The following is a 12,899-nucleotide window of genomic DNA, read 5'->3' as shown; positions in this document are numbered from 1 at the left end:
ACTTGTACATTAAAACTTGAATTAGCAAATAAGGCATATTGAGTTAAATAAAATATATCAAGACATTTTTATAATAGCGTCAGGGAGAATTTTTACTTAGTAGGAATTGTGAATAATTTAATTTTCCATATCAGGTAGAGAATTTTAAATAGGAGTTATATCTAAAAATAATCAGTTCTTCCCAGAAAGAAAGAATATGTAAAAGGGGAATTCTAGACAAAGGAAGGATATAAAAAGAGATATTTCTTGAAAACAGGTTTGAATTTTCATGAGTGGGAAAAAGTGTGGAAAGGAAGAAGATGAACAGTAAAAGATACAAAGAAAAAAGAATATATAAACCTTGAATTTGCCATCAAGAGTTCATATATATATATATATATATATATATATATATATATATATATATATGATTTCAATGGTGAGGACATACTCATCATAGTAATTAAAAGTCAATGCTTTGAAAATATCAGTGTAAACTTTACACTGTGAAGTGTGGAAATGTTCCTCATAGGTTGAATACAAAAGCAATTAAAGCAAATAAGATAAAAATTGTAAACTACTCTAAAGATAAGATCAGACTAATGAGATTCAGCATGTATTTATTGAGTCCTTCTGAGGCACATTCAATATAATGTGACCTAAGCATTTGATGGGAAAAATTAGATTTGTTAAGGAATAAGGTCACTGAACTTCCAGTTGATAAATTAATCTTTAATATTTCCTCGAGAATCATCACCCCAAAACGTAAAAAATTAATTACAGTAATAGACCACTACCCTTAGTAAAATGAAAGACATATGTGTTAAGACCTTACTGATGCACAGTGAGCTTAAATAGGCTCTGAGCATAAAGTTACTTTTGTTTTTAAGAGATTGTATAAGAGGGCTGGAGATTTAGCTCAGTAGTGCTGCCTCCTGCCTCACAGCAAGCGCAAGGTCTCGAGGTCCATTCCCGTAGAGATTGTATAACAAATGTCTAAAGAGGCCAACATTTAGTTACAGTTTTAAAAAATACTATTAGGACACTCTTCATGGAGAGTAAATATTCTATAATAATTGATAGTTTAAATCATTATTTTCTTGATTATTGTATGGCTAAAATATTTCACTTTGAAGGTTTACAACATGTACTGTGCATCTTTTTATGAATATATGCAAAAATGTTGATGTACTCAGAGGCTACTAAATCAGTTTTATTATCTCATTTGCAGAATACTGGATGAGATAATTAATTTTTCAATTACAGATTCTTCATGGGCTTTTTAAAGATTTTAATCAATTTTTTTCATTTTTCAAGCATTGCTTATTGCTAAGTTTATTATGATGCCCAATTGCATACCAAGATGGTAACAGCAATGAGCAAGAGATGGTTCATTTTCTATTCATGAAGGTTTAAGTACATGCTCTAAACTTCAGGTGCATAAAAAAACATATTACACTGGGTAATTTCATTAGACATGGGGAATTTATCTTCTACTTAGTCAACCTTCCCATTTAAAGTTAATAAGACTCCTGACTTTCACAAAAAATTATATCATTTATGAGAAAGAGATTAATTCCTTGACCTCTTCTCCTATTCTGTCACTATTTCCAGAGAAATGATATCATAAATCAGCAGTTTTTACCCTTATAAAATCAAGAACATGATCTCTAATTTTCTTTGTCCTCACACCATAAACAATGGGATTCAGAAAGGGTGGTACCAGAAGGTACATATTGGCAATGAAGATATGAACTTGGGGGGCCACGTTGTGGCCAAAGCGGTGGGTCAGGAAGGTAAAGACAGCTGTGGAGTAGAAAACGAGGATGACACAGACATGGGAGCCACATGTGCCAAGAGCTTTCAAACTTGCTTCCCGTGATGGGAGACGAAAGACTGCACGGAGGATAAGAACATAAGACAGTGCAATGAAAAAGCCGTCACTAGAACCAATGACAGAGGCAACACTGAGGCTGTAACGCTTGGTTGCTCTTGTGTCTTCACAAGCCAGCTTCACCACAGCCATGAACTCACAGTAAGTGTGAGCAATGATGTGAGTTCTGCAGTAGGGCAGCTGCTTGAGTAGGATGGGGTGTGGGGAAAAGAAGGCTACTCCCCGCAATAGCACAGCAGCTCCCATTTTGGCAAGGCGACTGTGGGTGAGAATCGTGGCATGATGCAGTGGGTCACAGATGGCCACATAGCGGTCAATGGCCATGGCCAAGAAGAACCCTGATTCCATGGCAGTAAAGCTGTGGATGAAGAACATTTGAGCCAGGCAAGCATCAAAGGCTATTTCATGAGCTCCAAACCAGAAGAGACAGAGCATGCGTGGCAGTGTAGATGTGGAGAGGACCAGGTCAGTGAGTGACAGCATGCACAGAAAGAGGAACATGGGTTCGTGGAGGCTTCTTTCTGCTCTCACCACAGCCAGGATGGTCAAGTTCCCCACCACAGCCACCAGGTACATGGAGCAGAATGGAATCCCGATCCAGACATGCATGTGTTCTAATCCTGGGATGCCCATCAGCAGGAAAGTTGTTGGAGATGCTAGAGAGCTATTGGCTGGTTCCATGTTGCTGTTACTCTTTCTCCTCTACAGATGGAGTTCTCTTGTTTAGGACCAATATTTTCTGCCAAGATCATTCCAACCAAATATGAACACACATTAATACTGAATCTGAAAGAGAACAAATTATCACATTAGGAAACACTCTAAGCTATAATTTAGAGTTTATGAAAACCTTAGTGACAATAGACAAAAACTATACAATAAAACACAAAGTACTTTTCATAATCTAACTCTTAAATTTCATGAATTTGTTAAAATGAACTCATTTAACCATATGACATAAAAGTTCACTATCATTTTCTGAATTCACCATTTGTTTTGTTCTTTAGAAAATTTAAACATCAGATGTCATCATCAGGTAGTTACTCATTTATTCATGGCCTACTGCATGTTTGCTTTCATGATCATTCACACAGATCCTGTTTTCAGGATATTGCAGCAGTAGTGGTCCTGTTTTCTGGAGCTCAAATGACTTAGTGGTTCTTGTGTGGCCATCATTCTCCAAATTTGACAGTAACATTTATGTTTCTACCAACTTATTTCTTTTTCCAGTGAAAAATTCCCAAGTTTTATATATATATATATATATATATATATATATATATATATATATATATCTCCACTTGTTTTAGTAATTTGTACTATTTTATACAATACTTCAAAATAAATTTGGTAGCATTCATCACTATTTCTACCTTGATTTTAACCAGTATTGTCTCCTAATTTGGTATGTATGTATTCTAGATCTACCTAAATGTAAGTGAAATGTAATTTGTAAAGAAGTTAGGTCAATAACAGGTTTCCTTCAGAAATCAGACATATCCTGATAACAACTACTCTACATAATATGGAGGAATTATAAAAATATAAAATTTAATAATAATGAAGATAGAAGAAATAGCCTTGTGTACACTATTATAACTTGTTTAATCTGGCCAAATATGTAATAAATATTATGTTATCTTGTCCTGGAGAAGAAGAGAAAATTACACTAAATGTCAAAATATCGATATTCCTGGTGTTATTTGTAAATTTCCTCAGTTTATCTGGCTTTATACAATAATTGTTTCAATTATTGTATTTTATATGAAATAAAGTTAAATAAACCTTAAAAATCATCAATTTTTATCAATAATGGTACACTACTGTCTCTTTTTTTCCTTTTAATTCTTGTCATTTTCTGAAGTTTCTTACTCTTTCCTTTTGTTAAATGCATTAACAATAAGGTTTAAATCACCTGAGACATAGGAATTACATCTCATTACTCAGTTTCATAATTTCTAGAGCAGGGACAAAAAAAATTGTTGGGAGGATTTCATTAATTAAAATACATTAACAATTTAGAAATCACCTTACACAAAGTAATAAATAAGTCATTGTAATTTGTTCATTATTCTATTATATCATAGGTAATGTGGACCAAGAAAGTGTCTAGGTAAAGACATAATGTAATTGAATTTGTACATTAAATAACAAAACAAAAAATCCTTCCAGCCTTCCAGCTAACTATCTTTCCTAAACCTTTTGTGGGGTAATGCCAGACTTCTATTTTCTGAACATACCATGCTACTTTGAAAAATTGTGCCTCTTAACACACATATTTTTTATGGCAATTAATCTACATCATTCTATTTTCTTTTGCAAACTACTGCTCATCCTGTAGCAGTTACATCTGATGGAATGTCATCTATATCTCTTTTCTGGATGACTTTTAGCAGACATAATTGTTATTTTCTGTGCTCTCACTGAACCCTTTTTTCTCAATTTCTCTAGGTTTATCAAATTGTCACACGTATGCACATGCACACACACACACACACATTTTTCCCAGTGACATCTGAGTCCCTCATAAGAATAAATTGTACAAACTCCAGCATGCCCAAGTCACTATGAACCAGCCTGGAGATGAACAATGGACCCTTCACAGTAGTAGGAAAATACAAGAAACTGCACACTCTGTGTGCCTCCAAAGCCTCTTCCTTCCTTCCTTCCTTCCTTCCTTCCTTCCTTCCTTCCTTCCTTCCTTCCTTCCTTCCTTCCTTTCTTTCTTTCTTTCTTTCCTTTCTTTCCTTCTTTCCTACCTGGATCAAACTCATTGTACTTGCAAAACAGGCTCAGTGCCACTGAACCAAATCCCCAGCCCCTTAACTGCCTTTTTAAGCTGCTTCCTAACACTCTGAGAAGTCAAATGGTATTTGGACTAACATTTACATAATTTAACATAAAACACTTAAATATTTGAGTTAAAGAATTATGCTGCTATGTCTTCCAATGGTGGAATTTTAAAAGGATTTTGTTCTTTGAGTAAATTCTAATCACTTGTTCTGGCACATTTATGAGACAATGCTCCAGCAACAGGGAATCTTTTTGATGATTGATTCCAAATAAACTGAAGTCTTGAAGATCTTGACTATCTAGACCTCCACTTGTAGAGGGACAAATATATTCACAATTTTCTGCAGATTCCCAGATATTTCTTAAATTGGCTCATTAGTTAAGAGAAGAACTTTATTTCCTTGGGAGAAAAAGAGTCAGATTTTATACATCAGATTTTTTTTTAAAATTCTTTTATTGGTACATTTTAGGTGTACAATACATTTACATTTATCATTGGGTGCTTGTACCTGTACATGATGGATCTTAGTTCTTATTTTTCCCCCATTACCTGTGCGCCCTTCATCCCCTCCACCCTTCCCTATTTACATAGACTTTGTTTCCATTTTTTTTCTTTTCTCACAATTTTTCCGTTCCCTTCTTTCCTTTCCCCTTCCCTCCCACCACCCCTACACCTTTGGACCTTTTCCTATTTCAAATTATCAATTATTCACTTTAATTATTTTAATCCTTATTTACACTTTCAGTTTCTCGCACTAGAGAAACTATTTGGTATTTACACATGTGTGTCCTATTTATTTCACTTAAGAGTATGGCTAAATGGATGGATCAGATATTTTTATATGGAGTCAGAAATTATGATACAATGCACCTGAAGTATGATCAAAATATGCAATGAATGCCATTTTCTAAGTCTTTAGTTGTACTATCATTGCTGCCTCAATGTCCTGAATCAAGATATTTACCTTTCATAGTAATTTTGACTTTGGAGAAGAGCCAGGAGTTGCACAGTGAGAGATCAAGCCAGAAGCTGCAAGGTGAGAGATCCAGTGTATAAAGTTCGTGTGGACACATCACAATGTTTTCACAAGCCTGCCTCTTTGCTAGATGGCACATTGTAACAGCTTTCACCAATTTTTTATCACACCTTGTAAAGACATTCACAAAAGAGGACTTCCTGACACGCTTCAGAAAGAGGCAAGAATAGTGGAATAGGTGTGTTTCAAAGGGAATATTTTGAAGGAGATTAATGGCAATATTTTGATTACATCTCATCCAGAGATCTAAGGACACAAGAACGGTTTGATTTTTTCAATAATGTAAGGGCTCCTTCAAGTACATTACATCGAGACTTGAATAAATATTTCAATATGCACACATACATTTAAATAAAATTGTATTTCAAAATACTGACAAAGTTTGTTATACCTGTTATATTGTGCCCTGATATTTTCCAAAGAGTAACTAGTCTTTTTAGATTTTAGACTAGAACTCAAGTTGGAGTGGCAAAGAAGTCAGCAAGGAGATATAAAAACAGTTCTTTTAAAACACACTCAAGAGAAAACTTTGTCTAAAGAGTTTCATGCTTGAATTCTTTCCACACTTTTTATTGTCCCTTATCTCCATTTAAACATGAAATTAACTAGCTTGATTATTAACTATGTCATTAACAAAAATCAATAATAATAAGTTTTAAAATGTATTTAAAACAATTTAGGCCAAAAGGAATTGTACATATTAATGGAGTGATGTGATATCAAAATTGAAAAAAATGTTTAAATTAGGGTAAACATATATATCTTCTCAAACATTTATTGTTTCCTAATGCAATAAACTTTTAACTTCTTTTCTTCTAGTGCTTTAAAAAAATAGTTAATGTAACTGAAAAATGTGTTGGCCTGGTTGCTTTGTAAAGAAAGGAAGTAAATGAAATTGCTGTAGAACTTATTCCTGGCCAACTGATTACCTCAAAAAAATAAGACACTTGCCCACATTATTAGTAAATATTTTTCCTTCTACAGAGTTCTAAGGATTGATTAGCCTCTAAAGTTGAATAGGAAGGAGCTGAGTGCTCTTTCTTCACAGATGTCTTGAGCCTATATCTTGTCTTGGTGAAATAGTTCTAGTGCTATTTTCTTTATAATTGGGAGTATCTAAGACTCTATCATTTAGCAAGTAAAAAAGGTGACTATATTTATTTCAGCTATAGGAAGGTACAGTTCTTAGCATGAATACCAATGGTCTTTGTCCCAAGTGTTTCTATGGATGTTTAAATATTAGAATATTACCTTTTAGAAGATTTCATAATTCTATAAATTTAAATGACTGAAGGTAACTTCCTCCTGTCTTCTCTGTCCTGCTTCTCTGACTTTACTCAGATTAAAAGCTAACAGTCCCCTTGAGAAGTGAGTTCTATAAAGAGCAGTGCAAAGCCTGCTTAGCTAACATGAGCTGGAGTTGTAGTTTTGGGTTCATGTTGCATTGAATTAAATGTTATAGACGGTCTGGGAATTAGTGACCCTCTGGGATAAGTGTTGATTGCCTAAACTACAAGACCTATATTATTTTGAGACAGTGTAATTATCATGAATTATCTTTTAAGATAATGAAGAATGACATTGTCTTCAAAAGTGATTCTGGGTGTTTTTAAATGAAATGTATTTGCTGCATAAGTCAGAAGAAAATAAGATCTTAGTATTTATGAAAGGGTTATAGTTATGTACTTTAAGGCCATCATTTTCTAGTCCTTAGGATTAGTGTTTAAAATTCCATCTTTTAATTGATTTTCAAAGCAGCTTTGGGAAATATAAAATTACAATCCAGCAGATGAGGAAGAGAAAAAATAATGGAATTAAAGTTTTATTCAAGTATTACAGTAACATTATTATGTAATTCTTAGGCTCATAATTCTGTTTGCTTTATCTCTGCCTATGATTCCAAAAATAACGTATTCTTAATTAAAGTCTAGGCTTTTTGCTTAATTTCCATTATTTTAACTGATAACATCCAACCTGAACAGCAAGTACCTGTGCAATCTGACTCTAAATCAGTTTCTAACATGATTTTGTGTCCAACTTTACACTGACAAAGCATAATGAGGAGACAGCCAACAAAGGACAATCATCCTATTTTCTACACATCCCTAAGTGTTGCTTTTCTCTTTAGTCTGGAGATATGTGCCATACCATTGTGTTATTTTCTCCACTATCTTACCAAATAGAATCAAGAAATATCATATGCTTTTAAGTCAGATAGCCCAATTATAACAATCACCTAAAGAGGAATTCTGAAATACATATGAATGAATTCTAACAACTGGATTTATGCATTCCATGAAGAAGGATTCACTGGATGTACATATGATTGGAATACTGAGAGGTGTTCAGAATAAATTAGTGTATAAAAAAACTCCCTAAACATTCAATTAGTATTTTTGTGTTGACTCAAATCCAGTTTTTACAAATTAATTAATATGTCTCCTTGGAGAATTATTTAATCTTTGTCAGCCCTAATACTTCATCTATAAAATCAGAATCATTCCTCATCTGATTAATGTGATAATGGTACATTTTAAATACCTACCTATATATGTAAAATCACACACTATTATGTACAAGCATATAATTTATATATGCAACATATATCATAGTATACAATATATAATATGTATACAAAATGACTCTTTCTTGCTATGATTATTATCCTAAGTGATTCTGTATTAATCAAATCATTACTGTGTTACACTATTATCAATGGCTTATATGGATTCACTCATTAAATCCTTAAAAGCTCACTGGGGAAGGAAATTTAATGATTCCCATTTTATTGATTGTAACAAGCCCTAGAACATTTTAGAAGCTTGCTTGCCCTGGGAAGATAATGAAATGGATGAGTAATGAACTTTGTCTTTAGAACCCATTCATTTAAACTGTAATGACACTAAAATTTAATAGGAAAAAGGCATACTTAACTAGCATATATGAAATACTTTTTAGAATAATGACATGACGAATTTTTAGTCAATGGAATTTCAAGAAATAATTTAGTCTTTCAGATAAGGCGGAAGAGTTAAGCAGGATTTGTTTCTAAAAACCAAGCAATTCTTCCTAAGAAAAAATTACAAATAACAAAGAATTGTGACTTCTGAAGAAAGATATGAAGATGTGAAAAGAATTATTGCATAAATGAAGTTTTCTTTGTAGAATGGAAAAGAATGCAAAGGATGTGGAGAAAAAACAGTAAGAGAAACAGAACAGAGAGAATTCACAAAGATTTAATTTGCAATTCTAAATAAATCTATTTTTTTTTGTTTCATGCACATTCTTTTTTAAAATGATAACTAAGATCTTAATTTGTAAATTAAAAGTGAATAGATTAGAATACATCAGTGGAAACTGTTAAGTACTCCTGTTGTGAAGTAATAGAAGCTTTAATAATGCCATTTAAAAAATGTAAGGAAGAAGGATGTGAAAACCTCAGACATCTACATAAAAGACTGAATCTACAGTAGATTAAATAGACAGCAAAAAGTGAGAGACTAAATAAGGTAAAAATAATCCTTTACAAATTGTAAACTTAGGACAACATCACTTCCATGAAATTAAGCATGTATTTATTGAGAGCTTTTGGAATCATTTAAATCTGTGTGAGCAAAGAAGCGCAGAAAAATATACATTTTAAGAAGTAAAGGCTCATATTTTCCAATAAAATACATATATATTCCTTTTAATAATTTCATTATCAGTATTTCATGTGGCATAGTCAGCAAAACTTTAAAAAGAGTTATGTATACAATAGATTCCTTCTTTAATAAAAGGCAGTAGGCCTGAAGATTAGCATATCTAAACCATGGTCAGTGGCCTAAATAAAGTTTGGAATACTGCAAATATTCAGTGTCGGGAATAGTTAGCTTTGTTTTTAGGCTGATTCTGTAATAAGGCAGTATTTTGCAGGTGGGAAGTAATAGTAATCATAAGTTAACCTTGGTGGAGGGAAAATATTCAATGCAGAATTGAAGGCTAAAGTATTTGTCTTCCTGACAATTTTAATATAGAACCATTCTACAAGTATTGTTTAAGAATTGCCCAGAGTGTCCATTCTTAGGAATGTACACAAATTTTTTTTTTTATATTCAGAGGATATGAAATAAGCTATTTGCTTCTGCTATGGAATATTGACAGTGACCATTCATTTTAAATTGTATATTTCTCATAGGAATTTTTGACATTTCCAAGTATTTCTTTCCTTTCTGATTCAATCATTTTTTAAAATAAGCTACTAACATGGTTGCTATCAGCAAGAACCTGAAAGGGACATAATTACTGTTCATCAAGTGTTAAGAAAGCTCCCCCTCAATTCAAATGCACGCAGAGTGTCACACCTGGATGATATTGTTTCATTAAAATTGCCAAATTTCTATTACCTGTAACCAATATTTGATTTCTCTGAGAATAAGTTTAATGTCAACTATGAGAGTAGGAATAGTTACTTGCTCTTTTCTTTTTCCATTTTGTTATAATCTTTGCAAAAATGTTGTCATAATCAGATGATTTTTACCCTTAGCAAATTAAGAACTTGGTCTCGAATTTTCTTTGTTCTCATACCATAAACAATGGGATTTAAAAAGGGTGGTACCAAAAGGTACACATTGGCCATGAAGATATGAACTTGGGGGTCCACATTGTGGCCAAAGCGGTGGGTCAGGAAGGTAAATCCAGCTGTGGAGTAGAAAACGAAAATGACACAGACATGGGAGCCACACGTTCCTAGAGCTTTCAGACTTGCTTCCCGTGATGGGAGATGAAAGACTGCACGGAGGATAAGAACATAAGACAGTGCAATGAAAAAGCCGTCACTAGAACCAATGACAGAGGCAACACTGAGGCTGTAACGCTTGGTTGCTCTTGTGTCTTCACAAGCCAGCTTCACCACAGCCATGAACTCACAGTAAGTGTGAGCAATGATGTGAGTTCTGCAGTAGGGCAGCTGCTTGAGTAGGATGGGGTGTGGGGAAAAGAAGGCTACTCCCCGCAATAGCACAGCAGCTCCCATTTTGGCAAGGCGACTGTGGGTGAGAATCGTGGCATGATGCAGTGGGTCACAGATGGCCACATAGCGGTCAATGGCCATGGCCAAGAAGAACCCTGATTCCATGGCAGTAAAGCTGTGGATGAAGAACATTTGAGCCAGGCAAGCATCAAAGGCTATTTCATGAGCTCCAAACCAGAAGAGACAGAGCATGCGTGGCAGTGTAGATGTGGAGAGAACCAGGTCAGTGAGTGACAGCATGCACAGAAAGAGGAACATGGGTTGTGGAGGCTTCTTTCTGCTCTCACCACAGCCGGGATGGTCAGGTTCCCCACCACAGCCACCAGGTACATGGAGCAGAATGGAATCCCGATCCAGACGTGCATGTGCTCTAATCCTGGGATGCCCATTAGCCGGAAAGTTGTTGGAGATGCTATGGAGTCATTGGCTGGTTCCATGACTCTTTTTTCCCTTTGATTCTTGGGACAGAATCCTCTTATTTAGAGGAGATAATTTTCTGCCAATGTAATTAAAACCAACTCTGAAAAGAAATTGGATGACAGTCGAATCTTGAAAGGCCCAACATACTGCCTTGGAAAATCTTTAACACTGTAGTTTAGGGTGGATAGATTCTACTGAAACTTACCTAAACTTTGCACCCAGGCAAGAAATTCTACTATTAAATTAGTCACCAATCTTTGTGATTTCTTTTAATGTTAACTATCTACAGTAATATAAAAGTTTAATGTATATTAAATGTTATTAAATTATATAAAACTTTATATTGCCTTCTGAATTTGCAGTTTGTTTCACTTATAAGCAAAATAAACTTGATAGGAACATCAAACTTTATTAATGGAAAGGATTTTGGAATTAATCTTTCTGAAATTTCTTTTAATGTTATCCCAGTATATAATGATCTATCTGATGTGTCTGAGGTTTGTCAGAATAGCTTATTCATTTGCTACACAGTTTATAGCATTTTTTATTACTATCACAGAATCTATTCTTTTACCTCTATGACAAGATATTATGATTTTTTTCTCCTTCAGAACCACTAATATTTTTAAACTTTAGCACACAAATCCAGACTGGGATGGAGAAGTAATAGGGATATTTTTAAAAATATTTTTTTAAATAACATTCATTCAGGAGAAATGTTTATGTCCCAGATCTTTGTGTATGACATTCTATCCACACTTTTAACATTCTCTTACCTACATAGATTTGTTAGTTAGAAGATTAACAATATCAAAAATAATAATGTTCTAAATTTTTAAATTTAGTTTTTAATTGATACCTAAAATTTGAACATAATAAGCTGATCCATAAATCTTTCAATGAATGTACACAAGATATAATGTTTAAGTCAAGGTAAATATAACTGTCTCCTCAAATATTCATTATCACTTTATTATGAAGGGAGGGAAGGAGAATGGGGAAAAAATAAGAATCAAGATACATTATGTAAAGGTACAAATTTCCAAAGATGAATGTCATTATACTGTATACCTAAAATGTACCAATAAAATTAATTTGAAAGTAAAATAAAAATAAAAGCTAATGTAACCAGTTTGTAGTGGTCTGGATTGTTTTGGAAATTAAAATCAAGAGAAAATGTTAGACATAGCTTTTTATTGCCCATTTGATCACCTACTAGATAGAAACACTTCTCCGTTACTCCTAAATGTATTTCCTTTTACATGGATTGTGGTGATTGCTTAACTTCTAATATGGATTGTGAAGAAAGCTGAGTTTCTTTGCTCCTAGCTGTTTCTGAAACCCTGGTCAAATTTTAAAAAGATAGTTCTAGTTAGGAGGATCTAAGAATCTATACTTTAGCAAATAAACAAGTATAGTAACTAATTTGTACCAGTTAAGAGTCCATGCTTTTTAGATAAATATCTACAATATTCATTCTGAACCTTGCGATGAATGTTTAAACAATAAATAATGCCTTTTTGAAGATCTCATAATTCTACCAATGCATATGTTTGGATGCAACACTCTTCCCATTTTTCCTGTCGTTTAACTCTGAGCTCACTCACCCAGGTGAAAAGCTGAGTCTCCTGGAGCAACACCTTCTATCAGCAGCACAGCAAAGCATGCTTCACTGCTGTGAACTGGGTCACAGCTGACTCCAGAGTCCACTGACTTGAGGGTTGTGAGTGGTGGGGTGATCAGTGGCCATCTGGGAAAGGGTCCT

The 12,899-nt window shown here is 33.8% G+C and overlaps 1 protein-coding gene and 1 pseudogene across 1 annotated transcript; both read right to left on the bottom strand.

Moving 5' to 3' along the window:
• Positions 1-1,603: 1,603 nt before the first annotated feature.
• Positions 1,604-2,554, bottom strand: LOC106008022 (olfactory receptor 52M1-like). Its single transcript, XM_087211401.1, has one exon. It carries the CDS (start codon positions 2,552-2,554, stop codon positions 1,604-1,606), a length of 951 nt encoding a protein of 316 aa, XP_087067527.1.
• Positions 2,555-10,207: 7,653 nt separating this feature from the next.
• Positions 10,208-11,151, bottom strand: LOC101707313 (olfactory receptor 52M1-like; annotated as a pseudogene).
• Positions 11,152-12,899: the final 1,748 nt, after the last annotated feature.

The sequence above is a fragment of the Heterocephalus glaber genome, unplaced genomic scaffold (genome assembly GCF_053883595.1).
Source record: "Heterocephalus glaber isolate CG9 unplaced genomic scaffold, H.glaber_assembly_v1.0 deba00001428, whole genome shotgun sequence".
NCBI classification, from domain to species: Eukaryota; Metazoa; Chordata; class Mammalia; order Rodentia; family Bathyergidae; genus Heterocephalus; species Heterocephalus glaber.
This window is presented reverse-complemented; position numbering and strand designations above follow the sequence as displayed.

What these genes read in the sequence shown, in the direction of transcription:
- LOC106008022 (XM_087211401.1), bottom strand. Translation starts at nt 2,554, where the DNA reads ATGGAACCAGCCAATAGCTCTCTAGCATCTCCAACAACTTTCCTGCTG.